The sequence below is a fragment of the Myiozetetes cayanensis genome, unplaced genomic scaffold (assembly GCF_022539395.1).
Source record: "Myiozetetes cayanensis isolate MyiCay16 unplaced genomic scaffold, myiCay2020 scf5-8, whole genome shotgun sequence".
NCBI lineage: Eukaryota > Metazoa > Chordata > Aves > Passeriformes > Tyrannidae > Myiozetetes > Myiozetetes cayanensis.
In genome coordinates this window covers 40,397,350-40,414,640 of record NW_026087742.1, presented here as the reverse complement: position 1 = coordinate 40,414,640, position 17,291 = coordinate 40,397,350, and the positions used below count along the sequence as shown (strand labels likewise).

Below are 17,291 nucleotides of genomic sequence, written 5' to 3'. Positions count from 1 at the left end.
AAGACAACTTGGCTTGCTTAGCATAAAAAGATGTATGCTGAGAGGAGATATAACATCTCTTCAGAATTACTGCAGGAAGCAAACTTGGGAGGGGAAGAAAAGGATAAAGCTGGTACTTACATAAGTGCAATAAAGATAAATTTAGCTTGGAAGCAGCCAACAAATCTGAGGGTTTTGGAAGTGAAAACCCGGAAGGGCCTTTCAAGTTTTGTGTCCCAGTGTTTAATTGCAGAAGTAAAATTTTCCATTCAGATAAAAATGGCAAAGGAGAAATTGCAGAATATTTACAGTGAATGTTACTTGATTTGTATTTTGTTTATAATTGCTTAACTGCAGTATACACCAGATTAGCTATTAGTAAATCCCTTGTACATGGAGATATGAGGACAGGCCTGTCTGATAAATGGAAAAAATAAAGGCAATGCACAATTTGCACAGCATGGCAGTAAAGTCTTGCGCACTTTCTTGTGAGTTTGTGTAGCAAATAGGATGCTTATAGACATAATAGTGTTAGATGACATCTGATTTTTCAAAGGCGTAACTATTGTCTCATTTGAGCAAGTGTTATCTGACCTTTTAGACAGATCATTTACATGTCAATGTCTTGGATGTTCTTACAATATGCATCCAGCAATGCCTATTTCCAGAGCAAGGTGATGGATGAAGAGAAGTATTTACCAAATATAACTGTTATTTAATATACTCCTCTGATTATGGTTTACCTCAACTTTTCATAAATAAATGTATCAAACTGCAGTTAACCTAAATCACTATTACAGCTCTAAACTTTTGAAATTTTAAGTATCTTATGCTTCTTACTCATCTATAGCTACTAGATGTGTCAGAACAAATCAAGAGTGATTTTATATGTTGTCTTTCACAAGTATTAACTTAGTCATAACTTATAAGGTAACTACTGATATGTAGTGACAACTAGGCTTCAAAAACTCAATTTATGTCTTTTTTTAAAGGACAAGAATCATGCTATCACATTTGGGATCAGACACTTTGGTGGCTGTCTGACCTTTTGTTACTGACTTTAAAATGCTGTTGTCATGGATGGCCTGTTTTTATGGGACTACATCAAAAAATAGAAAAGAAAATTTAATACAATTAAAGATATTTGTTAATTTCTTATCTGTTTCAGTAATAGTTGCCATCAGTGAGAAAATCTGCTCATACTTCCAGTTTGCATATTACTGCCTTCAGATTACAGCTACCTGAATTTGTTAATGCTTGCACTGCCAAATAAAAGAGCTTAATGATATTTGTTGACATTGCCCTTTGAAGCTGACTTTAGGTTATTGTCTGGAGAGACAAGGTCAAGTTACATCAGACTTTTATTTTACTTCTAACTTACCTAACACCATTTCTGTTATAAACCAGGTTCTGACTTGGGGGCTTATTTGCCTGAAATATCTTTTTTTTATATAAAAAATCTGCTTTTTATATAAAATGTAATACCTATAAACTCAATTCTTAGAGAAAATATTGGTACTATTGTTGCAGGAAGAAAAAAGAAATATTTCCAGATTATTATGATTTGTTATTATTACTGACAAATACAAGTTTATCAGCTACCTGTTTGCAAATAGCTCTGAATGTAATAGATGCCTGTTGACCATTTTTCAAAAATAGCTATGATTAAGTTTCCTTTTATTAATCTAAACAGTAGGATAATTTTTCTTCTTTTTTCTTCAAGTTGTACTTTACCCCAGTTTTTCTGTACAGACCTTCCATTGTCCTTGTTCTCTAATTCTTATATTCCATGGAGAGTTCACAGCTTTTTGTTTCTGTGCTGGACCATTTTGAATGTGCTGCATTTCACCCCTGGTTTGGTTTTTCAGGATCTGCTGTGTGCCTCAGTTCATCCGTTAACTCTGTTCCTCTGCAGATTTCTAGAAACTGCTTCTCTCGTAGATAGTTTATGATATCTAAATACCACAAATGGGGTGACCACAGACAGAGCCCAACTCTTCAGCTTCACTGTCTTAATTTTTCCTTAGTTTACTTCATTCTTCCTCTTTCTCATGTTTACTTGCCCCAAGAACATGGCTTCATTTTTGCCCTTCCCCCCTGTCTGAGTAGAAGGTCACAGTAGAGAAGGCTGCTCCTTCAGGAGAGGACCTTCTTGAACCAGTAGGCCCCAAGCATCAGTCAAGGATGCTTTCTTAGGATCAGGGATGCTTAGTCACAACTCCTTCAGAACCTTTCCCACTTCTTGAAGTGGAGAGTATCACCTCAGCTTTCATTAGCCGTAGTTTATAGTTGTTTTGTCAGATAAACAGTCTTTTACCAAACCTAGTCCAACCGCCCCACAGACCTGCAGATTAAGAGAAGGAATTTAGAAAGAAGTTTTTAGAAATATGGGGCTGCTTCTTTCCACTGGAGAGAGCTGCCAGTGTGCTATGCCCATCCTGTGGCAGTTATTGAATATCCTGTGCATCCTGCCTCATAGACGTCACACACCAAGATGGCAAAAGACTGGTCTATAATCATAAACTGTGTGAAAAATGAAGAATCACAGAAGTGTGAGAAAGTGTTTCTTGCTTTTAGTTTGAGAATGAGGCAGTAATTCAGCATGGCTGGAAGGACACATGTTTTGCCACATGGGTGGTACAGCAAATGGACAACATGCTTCTCAAACTGGCAAGCTTCCCATCCTCATCCCTGGTGTTTTCCTGATGACTTCCAGTTCTTACAGCTCCCACCAAGCAGAGTTTGTGCTGCTGCAGGTCATGGACCTCCAGGCTGCAAATCATCTTCCTCAGCAACCAGGGCTATCTGGGTCTGCAGTCTCATATATCGATAGCTGTGATTTTGCTTCATGATCTCCACTTGTGAAAGGTCTAGGTGAAACAGAGTATTCCGTGTGATTCCTTGTCACTTATTGGTGATCAATGGGGGGAGACAGGCTATAGAAAAAGTCAGTCTAAGAAGGAGAGAGTAGCTTTTCTTTGTCTGCAGCAGAGCCAAGAGCAGTATATCAGTGTCCATACATATTTAACTCTAAGGACTGACTCAGTATTTGTCTTGCTGAAGTGTAATTTTGGAAGTTGAGGTTTATAAGTCATTTTTCTTCAGTAAAGTAGCCACCATCAGAAGGTGATGGGTAGTCCTGTTGTTTTGCCTGTAATTTTGCTGCTTGTAGAATAGAGTAGTTAATGCAATGCTTTGTTGAAGTCTCACGTAGCACTGTTACGTTACCATAACACATATGAGAATAGAAGTACTGTTGTCAGGGTGATGTAGCCAAATTATTACTACCCTGTTTTTCCAACATTCAGTTAGAAATGATGTGAGGATTATGTTTTTTGGGGGTTGGGGTTTTTTGGGGTTTTTTTTAATGTTTTAACTAAAAATTTTAGTATTATTTTAAGTAATGAAGAAAACAGCGGCCGAAGTGATCATAGGCAAATTCTCATAAACAAGGTAGTATAAATTGAATAGATAGCACTGAAAATAGATTTGTCCTTCAGGTTCTGCTATGGACAATGGTGAGAAAAGAGTAGAGAATTTTGTAATGATGAGAACTACTTTAATATCATTACTTGAAATAGCTGCAAGCAGAAGCCATAGATAATAATAATCTTCAAACTGTAGAGGTTGAAAGCTCCAAGAAGCCAAGAATGTCTGCAGCTGCCTTGAGTGATGGTGGAAAAAAGCCATAGGGTTTTGAATAGTTTATGCAGATCGAATATAATCACAGAGTCAAAATGTGCAGTCATAAGGTTTGAGATCCAAGAAGCAGGTGGTACACATGTCTATCTCAGGATTTTGGAGGGGTTTCCTGGCATCAAACAACTCAAAGAATCAGACTAAAGAAACATTTTTGATATCTATAGTTAGATAACACAATGGGACCATCACTTTGAACACAAAATTACTTGTTGTCTACAATCTTCTCCAAACATTCAATGAGACAAATTGCTCCTGTTTTAAAATAATGCCTCAGAACTCAATGCTACTTTTTTTTTTTTCTTTTTTATGGAAGTGCTAAATGGAAGCTAATGACTGAGAGGAAATTATTTCCAAATTTTGCAACTAGCAGCCGTTACCAGAGGATTCATGAGCTTTTCAAATCCATTTTTATTTAATTTAAGTCGTGGCTTGTCAAGAACTGGGTAACCAAATGTGTAGAGAATGTTGCCAAGGTAGCCACATCCAGAATTATTTATGACCTGATAATACCATTTGCAGATCTCTTTATTGTTTTTAAGAAAAAAAAATCTGCTTTGAAATAATGTACCAAAAATATTTTGCTTCTGTATTCTTAGAAGAAAATGACCACTTAATTATTAGCCTTTTAACAGCCCTGCAGTTTCAGAGGTCAATTAGTGATGGGGTTTCATAATTTCTACTGATCTTAAGTACTAAAGAAATCACTAGTTTTGTTGTTTCAGATTTGAGAAAAAGGAACATTTTAAATAAAAACACTAGCAATATTGAATACACAATCTTGTGACTTTTGAGACATTTGAATTTTTTTTTAATAGCAAATGAAAAACATTAAAAAGCTATGTGTATTGATTCTGGATCTGAAAACAGTTTCTTCTTGAGTAAAGGAACATTTTAGTGATGAATTAGCAGATTCTGAGATCAATTTTCTGTTTTCCATTACTAAGAAATAATTTAATATATGCATATATGTATGGTCCAATACAGGATCAAGTCTAGTGAGCATCAGTTGAACAGCTACCCTTCCATTTTCCCCTTCAGTTACCAGCTAAAAAAAAAAAAGCTTAACAGATACCTGGTTAAGACAAAATTGTGAGCCCAGGCATTGATCCCTCTTCTTTAAATCTTTTCGTTATAAATTTGATTGTTAGAAATTAAAATCTTGGTATGCTGTCTCTTCAGTCCACTTTCCTTACCTGCATAATCATGTTGATCATTAGCTATTCACTGCATGTGTGTGTTTAATAACCATTCTGTAACGCTGCCTTTTTTCCCATTTTTCATGGTTTAGTATTCCAGTTGGAAATGTGTAAAACTGCCAAAACATTAAAGAAATGGCTTCTTCATTATTTTAGTAGTGATTTCTCATCCCTGGTCAGACAAGTGGATTGGATTTAGGTGACCAGATGTCAATATCTACTGTCTTGACATCTATATCTAAGCTCATCCCCCCAGGTCCCCTTTATAGAGACAAAAATGCATTTTTGGGATATAATGTCATCCCAAATTAAGCTTCTAAAACAGTTTATCAGATGATTTTCACCCTGAAAATGCCAGGTTTAGTTTACTGTAAATGGAAACAAGAACAACTCACTTAGATGTTGGCTTTATAGATGTCCAAAGGTAGATAAGATGAAACCCATCCCTGTGCTCAAATGAATTGTAAATGCCCAGAGGTTTGGTGCAGTGACACTTCTATTGTGAATGTACTGTGGCTGTGTTTTTTTGGTGTAAATAAGATAGTGCCATTCCTGCACAGATGAGCAAGTCGTGTTTAGCTCAAGCACCAAAACCAATAGAGTCATTTTCGGACTACTTCTCAAATGGATTAGATTACCCTGCTTTTCACCTTGACTAAGTAGTACCAGTGTATTGGCATGTCCACAATCTTTCCAGAACAGAACAGTCTGGCAACTGCCTTAATACTCTGATTGTAGGCATACAGAGATGGTGTTTAATATTAATTTTGGAAGATAAATGTAATGTCCTGTACCACATTGGGTCCTTTTATGCAAAGCAGCAATTATCGTATTGGTGGTGGTATTATTAGTGTTATTATTATTATTATTATACCACCTATTCTTGTCCCAGCAAGCTTGCAAGGAGCTAGTTTATAAACAATGAAAAGGGAGGAACCTTAATGGAAATAGCATTATTTAGGAATGACACATGGCAAAGGACTCTTGCAGTAAAGAGTGTTAGAAAAAGTAACAGATGTTGAATGCTGAAATATTTCCTAGGTTCTGTAGTTACTTTCCTATATTGCCTTAACAGTGATTTTTCCTGTGGGTTTTTCCCCTTAGGATGATTTCCAGCATGCAGCCTCAGAAACCAATTGGGAGTCAGTCACAAGCTCTGTCTCAGTAAGTAATTTTTCACTATTTTGCGCATGGATGGCTTGATAGGATGGCTTGAATCCAACTCACAAAAATGGCACCTGCATGGAAAAACCATGTATTCACTTTTGGAATATAATGAAATAGGTGTTTATCCAACTCATACTGGAGTCAATCAGTATGTTTTTCAAGATAAAAGATTCAGGATATGCCATCAACTTTTGTAATCACGTGAGATATCCATTGGGAAACGTTTCTTGCTTTCAAACTCATTCTGTCAGAACATGTAATCCAGTATAAAATTTTGGGTTTAACTTCATTGTATTTGATTTGTGTCATTGACAAAAAATCTGTCCTCTCTTTCCCAATGCCTGGGAATGGCAGTGTAGCATCTGAATTCATAATACGGGCAGTCCTCTTCTGTGTACTCTGCTGCCTGGGCAGCACCATGTCAAAGCTCTTGTTAACTCCTCTTAAAACACGAGGTGGGGATAAATGCTAAAAGCAGATTTGAGACCAATGTTTGGAGCATTCACAGAAGAGAGCTTAATGATAGCACCTTTGTTACAATAGCTGCCAGGAGTAGCCAGTGAAGGAGCAGTAAAGAAAATATGGGTAAATTCTATTGTCCAATCCGGGTAAATTCTATTGTCCAATCTGAGTAGAGAGAAAATTCTGTACTGCCAAAATTAGAAGCTGTTAAGCCAGTCTCACTTATGTTTACCCTTGAGTTTGCAAATGAAACTTGTCCTTCATGATACAACACATTGATTGCTTGGAACTAATTGTGCTGAAAGTCTTGAGTAGTAATGTTAGCAGGGCTGAGATCTACTAGATGTGCCAAGTAGGAGATGCTAAAACAATTTTACTGAAAGACATAAACTCATTTTTCATTCTATTATGGGCTTGGGGAAAAAAAATCCATGTGATGGAATATTTTGTTTAAAAATATGGTAGGCTGCTGTTTGAAAATGTAAGCCTAGTGCTCCCTCAACAGATGACTATGAAAATGAGATGATATGGTACACGCCATGTTAGTTAACATTCTTATCATAAAATGAACAACATAACAAACCAAAATCCAGTATCCTTTTCATATTAAAAAATTAAGTTTATCTTCCACATCTTTTTTCTGAAAAATTGTTGTTAATGTGTTGCAGGTAGGGAAATACAGTACAAATGTTAAAGGTAGCAAGCTGATGCCCAAGGTCACAAGGAAACCTACAGCTCAACCAGAAGCAGAACCTCAGTTTTCCTGGTTTTCCCACACCATTCCCTATCTCATAAAACATATTTTCTTCAACTGGGTGTGCATCACACCCACAAGTCCTTTTTATCCTCAGGGAAAATAAGGTAGGGAGATTGTGCAATTTGTCACAAAAGCACCAAGGAAAAAGTCTGAGAACACCCAAGTTATTCAGGAGAGAATGATTCAGGGATTCTACTCTGGTCTTAAGGAGCAGAAGGACAAACTCAGACCTGTCAGTCTTGATGACATACAATTCTGCTGATGCTCAATTAAAATGTTAGATCTAAGATTGCTCTCTCAAATCCACAAGGACTCATTTTAGGATCTAGGCACATTGCAACTCTCAGAATGAAAATTTCAGAGAGAGCAAATTCCATGTCTGAGATCATATTACAGAGGTATGTTTTGTTTGGTTTTGTTTTGTTTTGTTTTGTTTTGTTTTGTTTTGTTTTCCTCAGAAAGCTAAAAGAAATACTTCTGCCCTTAACCCATCATGGCAAATGCAGGGAAAAAATAAAAAGGAAACAAAATCACTCCTTATTAGTTTAGTTTCCGTTATTTCTGAAGTATTTTTTTGTCCAACAAAAAACTGTGATGTACATTGAACTTCCTATCAGGTTCACAATAGAGATAGGAAAGAGAAAAGAATGGGGGAATAGAAATTTGGAGCAAGAGCACTGACCAAAAAAAAAAAAAAAGATACCTTTTTGTTTCATAAAATTAAAAATATATTCAGTGCTTTTAAGAAATGAAAAAGAGGTACAAAATGTGGAAAATCTTTGCTCTTCATTGCTTCTTACATTTCACTCTTCTTCTTGCTCCCTCTTTGGATGCGATCTCAGAAGGCAGATTACAATGAGCACAAACTCTCCTAAAGCCAGTGCCTCATTCTTGGCAGAACAAAAAAAAAAAAAAAAAAAGGCAGTTGTGCTGACAGCTTTGAAGTTGCTTTTGGACCTGTCACATGGTGTTGCTGTCAGGAGGCTATCTGAGCTGTTGAAATAATTCCTCTTTATTTGGCTGTCACTGAGAAAAAGTTGAGCTTTCTTCTATGTTTGAACAAGGTTGCACAAATCTCTTGAGTAGGAGCTTTTATATGAAAAGAAAATGGGGAATCCCAGCTGCCTGTATGAGTTTGAAATGCCTTGCACGTTCACTGACCTGCATTTCTGTAATGAAATGTACAGTTGCACATGTGAAAAAAAAAAAAGCCCGCTTGCACTGAGTAAGCCACACACCTGTGGCCTGATTTTTATATGCTGTTTCTTCAGTGTCCTTGCACCATTTCTCTTCTTTTGAAAGGCAGTCAGGGTCTGACGTTTCCCTGTTGAGCTGCCGTGAGCTCCACTGAACTCTGCTCAGTAAGAAAGTAGCATTTGGGTGCCTTTTCTTTTTGTAACCCTAAAGGCTGTGTTAGCACACTGCATGATGCTGGCCACTGTATAATCTCTCCTGCAATACTGCTTTAGATAACAATGCTGTGTTCACTTTACTAGTGTGAGCATTTTAACTCCTGGGACTTCCATCTCTCTGGCAGTCTCTGTTCCAAACCACTTAGAAGTCAGGAGAGAGGCTTTGAGGTATGCCTTCCCTTTTAAGGGGACATGAATTTTCATAGGCATCTGCACTGTGTCTTACTTAGCATAGCACTAGAGAGGCATTGCAGTCACAAGTGGGCCCTCTGAAACTTCTTGAGTAGGAACTGTTGGTCGCAAGCCGTAAAGCGCAGCTGTGCTTTCTTGACTCCACTATTGCTGTGCTTTCTATTTCTTTCATTCTGGTTTTTGATAATTTGGACTGTCCATACTTTCAGCAAATAAATACAGTAAAATATCAAGGATTGTTAATTTTGTGATATATCTTACCGTTAGAGACAACTGTTTTATTTTAAAAGACATACATACTTTAGAACTATTATAATAGGAATTGAAGGACACAATCCTGCAAAAAAAATGACTAAAATTACTCAAATGAGTTGACCTTTCCATTACTACCCAACTGAGTGAAGTTAATCACAAAGATTAATAGTTTAACTTTACTAGGAGATGAGGCAAAAAAAATATTTTGGGAAGCCATTAATTTTAAATGGCATATTTCTGCTCCATTACTTCAGAGCTGGGTTTTCATAAGACAAGAGGTTTCTAGGGTTTTCCCCCGATGTTTTAGCAACTCTTGTGCTCTACTATGCTTCTTGATGGACAAAATAATGTATTGTGATTGTAGGCCTTCAAAAATTAAGAGATCTGCATTAATAGTTTTTCTTGCACTTATTTTACATAATATTTGCATACTATTTGACTTTTTGCTTGGACCAAGGAAAAAAGTGATGTCAGGATAGCAGATATTGTGATTCTAAATAATGATTTTTAAAAATGTTTGAAGTCCTCTCCTGTAAAACTGAAATTAGTACAATCTTTCTGTCAAAGTGAAGTTGTACCACAGGTTCGGTGGGAACACTCAGAGAATGGTGTTTGGCCCTTATTAATGGGAAATAATATCTCATTTGATACAATTGTGAGGATATTAATATGTTGGTAATCCAAATATTCATTGTTACATTGCTGCAATCATAGAAGTATAGAATAGCTTAGGTTGGGAAGAACCTTAAACATCATCTGTTTTCATCCCACTCTGCTCAGCTTGCTCACAGCCCCCCGCACTTGACCATGAACACTGTCAGAGACAGGGCATGAACAGCCTCTCTCAGCAACCTGTTCCAGTGTCTCACCACCCTCACAGCAAAGAATTTCTTCTTATTATCTAACCTAAACCTCCCCTCTTTCATTTTAAAGCCATTCCCCCTTGTCGTATCACTACATGCCCTTGTAAAAAATCTCTCTCTGTCTTTCTTGTAAGGTCCCTTCAGGTACTGGAAGACCAAAATTAGGTCACCCTGATGCCTTCTAATGGTTGAACAATTCCAGTTCTCTTAGCTTTTCCTTTATCCCTCTAATCATCTTGGTAGCCCTTCTCCAAACTTGTTCCAACAGGTTGATGCTCTTCCTGTGCTAGGGACTGTAGAGCTGGATGCAGTATTCTAGGTGGAACCTCAGGAGAGTAGAGTAGATGGGCAGGTTCCCCGCCTCCCTCAACCCTGCTGGCCACGCTGCTTTTGATGCAGCCCAGGATACAACTGGCTTTCTGGGCTGCAAATGCATGTTGCGAATTCATGTTCAGCCTCTCATCCACCAGCACCCCCAAGATCCAAAAATCATGTTTTTTTCTCTTTGCTTAGTAGGTTGTATTTTTTGGTAAAAAATGTCACTTGAGTGTCAATTCATCAGTATATTGTAATACATTTAATTTTGGGCAATAAAGGGTCATTTTTTCAAGTCTTCAACCAAGCCAAATTTGTTGTCCAAGTTGACCAAGGAAAGACAGTCTAGTGGACTTGTCTTTGTCTTTCTCTACTGTGATTTCTGATCTGCATCTCATCAAATAATCAACAGAGCTGGCCTCTCCATTCTATGGCCACGGCCATCACAATGGTTTCAAAAGACGTTTTCATTACATCTCTGTAAATGTGCAAACCATCATCCCCTTTGAGAATTGGATGTAAATGCTGACAGCCCACCAGTGGCAATGCTTTTTCTCCCTGCATCTCCTCTGGGACTTGTTTGGGAGTTCCTTGGTGTCTCTTCTTAGAAAAAGAAAACACAAGTATAACAAAGCCTGGCCCAGGTAAAGACTTCAAAAGATGGCCCGGAGTAGCTGTTTCACTCAACAAGTTTCCCAGTAACTGTGTTCAATTGTTTTAAGTGGTGCTGTAATTTTTTCAAAGTGCACTGAGATATATGTCACTCTTAGGGGGTATCCTATCCCTCTCCATCAGTGACTGACTCTACGCTCACGGCAGAAGCACTGGATCAAACCATTGCTGCATTTGACACGGTGGAGGATCTGCTCAAACACTTTAACCCAGACTCCTGGCAAGAAGATCTTGAGAATCTGTACACAGACAGTGGCCACCATTATCGAGGCAGAAGCTACCATGACAGAAAGTCCAAAGGTAGGAAAACTCACTATATACATACTTTGAGGCAAGACCAGGGTATTCCTTCAGTCCTTATAGAAATATCCATTGGCTAGGTATTACATTCTGGTGCCCATGTTCCCATTGGAGTCAAAGGGCAAGGTACTACCTATTAAAACTAGGGATAAGTTATTTATCCTTAACCAATTTCTAAGTAGACTCTTGCTTGAGAAATCAGACTGAAAACTGCTCATCGTTGAATTCACAGATAAAAACATAGGCCCACATGTAAAGACAGATGGTTCTCAGCTTCACCCTCTTAAAAATTGCTTTGTGTGTAAAGCATGGGGCTCCTAATTACCTGCATTATCATCCTTCTTTAAATACCCTGCTTAGGGACTGTTCTCTGTTGAGTGAGGAATAATCACTTTTATCACATTGTGCTTAGGGAAGCATCTGGTGCAGACACCTGTATATGCAGCTGGGTTTTTTAGGATGTGAACATCTCACTGTTGGCGGGGAACATTATTATGGTTTAACATCCTTGTCTGTAATTGAGCAAAGCACACAATTCTGGGTTATGTTTCTGGTTTCCTTCTGTTAGTTCAAATCATCCAGCAAAGGGATGTTAAGCTAGCAGTACAAACCCATAGTTATAAAGAAACACTGTTTAGAAGAGACAGTCATGCTCTGGGGTAACCATGCACTGAAGGACCTGGTGAAATTGCCCTTCATGTGGTGAAATATAGATCTAGGAGGTCTGTTAGGATTCTCCAAGATGACTGTAGTTTTCACAGGAGATCTAGAGAGAAGTATTTCATTTTATTTCTCCTGTTAATATTGTCTTCCATTTTCAAGTTTTATATTCACGTGCATTCTTCTTTATAACTTTATAATGCCCAAATCACAGTTCCAGTTGTGTGCAACCTACTATTTATTTACATCTCAAATCCCATTCCCACATACATAAGCATATGCTAAGGAGAGAGAGAATTGTAGTTCTATATTTGTAACTTACTTGCTATCAAAATGATGAAGCTTTGACCTTAAAAAGGATATATAGACTGCACCTGTATTATGGAAAACAGTGCTAAGAAGTGTTCTCAGACCCTGAAATCCAATCACCATATTGCTGAATTGTCAGCCTGGTCATTGCTGGGCATGAACCAGGGTCTGGAGAAGCCGCCTGCCATTCACGTGGCCACCTTGACTTGGAGAGTAAGAGACAAATGAGGGCTGTCCCATGGCTGTTATCCTTGAGGAGGACGACCTCAGGCACATACAACTTATTAGTAGATACAGTTTCCAAGGCGTGCAGTTTCCAAGACACGTTGGCCTTCTCTGTTCCTGGGCTCAGTACCTCAGAGGAATCTGCGATAACAGCCCGAGCCGATATCCAGTAAAAAGTGATACTCTTTACCTTACTCCCTTTTGGCATGTCAGAAATTTGAGGCAACCACAACAGCCCATGTGTGTGAAAAACTTCTTTTAAGTTCCAGTGCATGACTTCAGAGGATGGTTTGATCTCTGTGGGAGTCTATGGAACATGATCTGTATTGTCTCTTATTCCTAGGCTGGATTTGGCACCAATAGATACATATAAAAAGAAATCAAGGGCCTCTTCTGATTTTAATAGAAGCTGATTAGAAACCTGGACCCTGTACTGGTTCTGCTCTCCAGTGTTCATTTCACTTTCAGATCATATTTGGCCTAGTATCCCATATATTTAAAGGACCGCGTAAATACAAAATAGCATTTGGTGTTTTATTTATGCAGTCTAAGGTATCAATCTGATCTGGTACTGCTTGGAAAATTCAGCTGCATTAAATTTTTTTCACTTAGTACAAATGTAGTTCAGCTTCTTGCGCCTTTTTTTTTTTTTTTTTTTTTTTTTGTGGTGTTGGTTTGGTAACAGGAAAAGGAAGAAAAGTTTTATAACAGTTTTCCTTTTGTCTTCAAACTAAAGTCCAAATTCCCTGACTGTTAGTAGCCCTCTGGACAAAAGTACTTCACCACAGTCAAACCCTTTAAAATTTTAGTTAAGAATTTTTATTTAGACATAAACTTCTGACAAGATTAAAGGCCTGTTCCTGGATGATGTCCGAGTAGGGAATAGTTTTAACAAGTCTTTCAGTTAGAAACTCTTGGTGGCTTTTAAACACAGACACTGTGGATCTCTGAGGAATGTTGATAGGCACTGGGATAACCTTGCAGCAAAGAGAGCAATAGATTATATCATCATTTATTTCAGATACCTATCTGTTTCTGCTTTCAGCCTGGGTTTTATTTTTTATCCTGAGTTAGAACAGCCCTGAGGCAGGTAAGAACAATTTGATGTAATCTCTGCCTATCTCTCACAGCATTTTCAGAACATGCCATATAAATGGTATAAATTAATCACGAATAATTTCACTCCTATCCAACTTTCTGCCCATACCAAATCGCGGCACAAAAATGAGCTCAAGAGGCAGTGTTTCTGAATAGTAATTCTGATTACAGGGATATGTAGTAAATTATATTTAAATGGTATATTTTCCTAATTTGGCACTTAATAATCTACAGATTTTAGAATCAAAGTCAAGCAAATAAGAGGATAGTATTTTAGCGTAAAATTAAATCTCACAGAATCAGGGAATAGATGAAGTATGAAGGCACCTCAAGAACTTGTTTGGTTCAACCTCAGTATTCGAGGCAGGGTCATAAAGAAAAGGTTGCTCATAACCATGTCAAGTCACGTTTTGAGTACCTCCAAGAATGAAGGCTGCGCAACCTCTCTGGACCACCCTCTGAACAAAAGAAAAATAAACAAACAAAAAAATTAGTTTTTTCTGTGTTGAAATTTGAGTCCAAAACCTCTTGTCCTTTCAAAGTAGAATCTGGCTCTATCTTCTTTGCTCCTTCCTGTCATTGCTGGATCATTGGGCCATAGCCGATTGTATGAGGTTCAACAAGGCCAAATGCCGGGTCCTGCACTTCAGTCATAACAACCCCAGGCAGCGCTACAGGCTGGGGGAAGAGTGACTGAAAAGTTGCCCAGCAGAAAAGGACCTGGAACTGTTGGTCAGCAGTGGCTGAACATGATCCAGCAGTGTGCCCAGGTGGCCAAGAAGGCCAATGACATCCTGGCCTGTATCAGCAGTAGTGTGCCCACAGATCCAGGGCAGTGATTGTCCCCCTGCACTCAGCACTGGTGAGGCCACACCTCAAATCCTGGGTTCAGTTCTGGGCCCGTCACTACAAGAAATACATTGAGGTGCTGGAGCATGTCCAGAGAAGGGCAGTGGAAATGGTGAAGGGTCTGGAGCACAAGTCTGATGAGGAGCAGCTGAGGGAGCTGGGGCTGTTTAGCTTGGAGAAAATGAGGCTTAGGGGGAACCTTAGCTCTCTCTACCACTACCTGAAAGGAGGTTGTAGTGAGGTGGGAGTCAGTGTCTTCTCCCAGGTGACAAGTGACAGGACAAGAGGAAATGGCCTCAAGCTACACCAGGGGAAGTTTAGATAGGAAATTAGGGAAAAATTTTCACAGAAAAGGTGGTCCAGCATTGGAACAGGCTGCCCAGGGAAGTGGTGGAGTCACCATCCCTGGAAGTGTTCAAAAAGCGTATGAATGTTGCATTTGGGGATATATTTTAATGGTGATTATGGCAGTGCTGGGTTTATAGATGAATTTATGATGTTGGAGTTCTTTTCCAGCCTTAAGGATTCTATGACTCTCTGTATTTGTACACATCAATATACACATATGCAAACTGATCCTTCCCTGGATACCTCTTGCAAGTACCTTAAACTTGTGGACTAAATCCAAATATATGATAACTCCATTCAATCTACAAAATCTGATCTCACACCTCTGCATTACTGATGCAATTCTAACCAGTGAAGTGCATTGCTTTCTATTTACGCTATTGAAGTGAGATATTGGTATCAGATGTGTCTCACTAATAACCAAATGAAGTTTGAAATTTAATTTTCTATATGTTCAGTGAGGTTTGCTGTTAACCACTCCAGTAAAGGTTGAGTATGAAATTGCAGTGAAACCCAGACTGGCAGAAAAGGACAATAAAAAAAGACACACATTCACATTTTCACAATCCTTAAATGAGGGGCCTTGTTTAAGCTATAAACTATAGTGTACACCTACATGAAAATTTGATAGATGTTTCAAATAACCTCTGCAGTTGTAAATATACTCAAATAGGTTTGCTATCAATTGCTGCATTTTAGAAACTGAAAGCATGAATATTCAGCCTTGTGCTTATCCTAGACACTTAAAAAATAGCAGGCCATACCAAAGTACATCTTTTAAAATTATTCCTTTTGCATTCCTGCAATATGATGCTGACTTCAGTGTCATAGTAATTTGATTATTACAAATACTAAGCATCTCTAAAAATATATCACTGGCTATTGGATTATTTAATACTGCTCTTGTCCAGGACACAGGTAGATGTAGAAAAGTAAACAGCCATGCTCTGCTATTATGTTGAACTTTTCTTTTAGAGAGTCATAAGGAGTGTTAAAACATGTTTGAAAGAAAGCCTCTTCATCCTAGTGTAAATTTTTGAAAGCATCAATTTATCTGTTTAATAATATTAGAAGAGCTTCTAAGAGGTACTGTTGTAAACACTTCCAACCATCAAAAGTTATGTAACGTCTCCCACATGGTTGTCTGCATTTGTCTTCTGTTGTTCTCTGTGATTTTTTACCTCCCATTGAAAAAGGCTTTATAATTAAAAAAAAAGCCCACTACCTGTGAAATGATTTGTGTACAAATGAATAAATAAAGGGAAAAGAACAAGTTCACAGTTTCTCATCGTAGAAGTAAATCCAAATGTCATGGAGATGGTACCTAGAGAAAGTGGCCATCTTTAGAAAAGAATGGGGTTTATTTTATTTGTTTTGTCATAGCTAAACGTAGGAAGCAGGAAGACACAGGATAAATACATTCTGGTAATTAAGACTACACATGCCTCTGAGCTCATTTTGTTTTTTGGAAATAGTGTGCAAAGAAGCCTTTGGCTATCACAGGAACTTAATCAGGTGGTACATTCTTGCAATAATATCTATCTGCAATGATGGCTTTACAAGTTAAATAAATAAACACTTGGTGGCAGAACACTGCTCTCTGGAAGAAGAGTAGTGAGGTGAGACCACAGGTTTTCATGGAATGTTTTTTGCTATCCATTGCCAAACGGGTTACCAACATCAGGCAAGTTTCACCGTGTCCTTAACAATAGTTGTTAGTTGTCACTACTTACAATGGTCTAGCAAGAAGTTAAAATTTTAACTCAGGAATGTAATTTCTCAGGGGGTTGCAAACAGTGGCCAATAAATTACTGCAAATGTCCATATACTCTTCTTTGAAAGGTTCTGGGATGGCTGCCAGCAAGTTTCAGTTCACCAGACAGGGAGTGCAGGCGTCACAAATGCTCACTCATTCATGGCAAATGTGAATATTCCAAGTAGATGGAATACCTTCTAAAACAGCTGCTAATTTAATGTATTCCCTGTGCTTAAAAAACAGGATATTTCTCCCACCCTTCTTCAGATGGGAACTAAGTTGTCTGTTGTATGCAAACTGCACACATTCACTCATTTTAGATCTAATTCAGATCTGCACCCTCTGTGAAAAATGAGATTTTCCCTCATGTTATGTGGTGCAATTGTTGGTCATTGTCAGTCACTACAATGAAAGTTTTTCTTACTAAACCTTTTTTTAAAATGCTATAAATTAAAACTGTAGCCCAGTAACCTTTGTTATGAACTCTAAACCACATATGAAAAAGGATGATAGTCAAACTATAACTGAGCTCTGGGCTACCACTTGACACACGATGCTCCAGTACACTGCAGTTCCATCTCTTGCTGATGCACAAAATACGAACACGGGCAAGATAACAAGTACAGTCCCCTTTCATGATTACATCTTTTTAGTTGTCAAAAAGAACACAACAGCTAGAAATGTTGATAGAACTGGCACTTGTTTTCATGCCTTTGGGAGGAGGCCCAAGGAGATATAAATTTATGCTTGATATCCAGGGGAGGATAGTCAGTG

The 17,291-nt window shown here is 38.1% G+C and overlaps 1 protein-coding gene across 4 annotated transcripts in view; it reads left to right on the top strand.

Annotated features, from left to right (window-relative positions):
* The window catches only part of PDGFD (platelet derived growth factor D), a 144,627-nt gene that overhangs the window by 106,668 nt on the left and 20,668 nt on the right, over window positions 1-17,291 (top strand). For all 4 annotated transcript variants that reach the window (XM_050333065.1, XM_050333064.1, XM_050333063.1 and 1 more), the window contains 2 exons: window positions 5,982-6,041; window positions 11,071-11,272. In XM_050333065.1, the coding sequence (XP_050189022.1) occupies window positions 5,982-6,041; window positions 11,071-11,272 (262 nt within the window). The remainder of the gene's footprint in view (window positions 1-5,981; window positions 6,042-11,070; window positions 11,273-17,291) is intronic.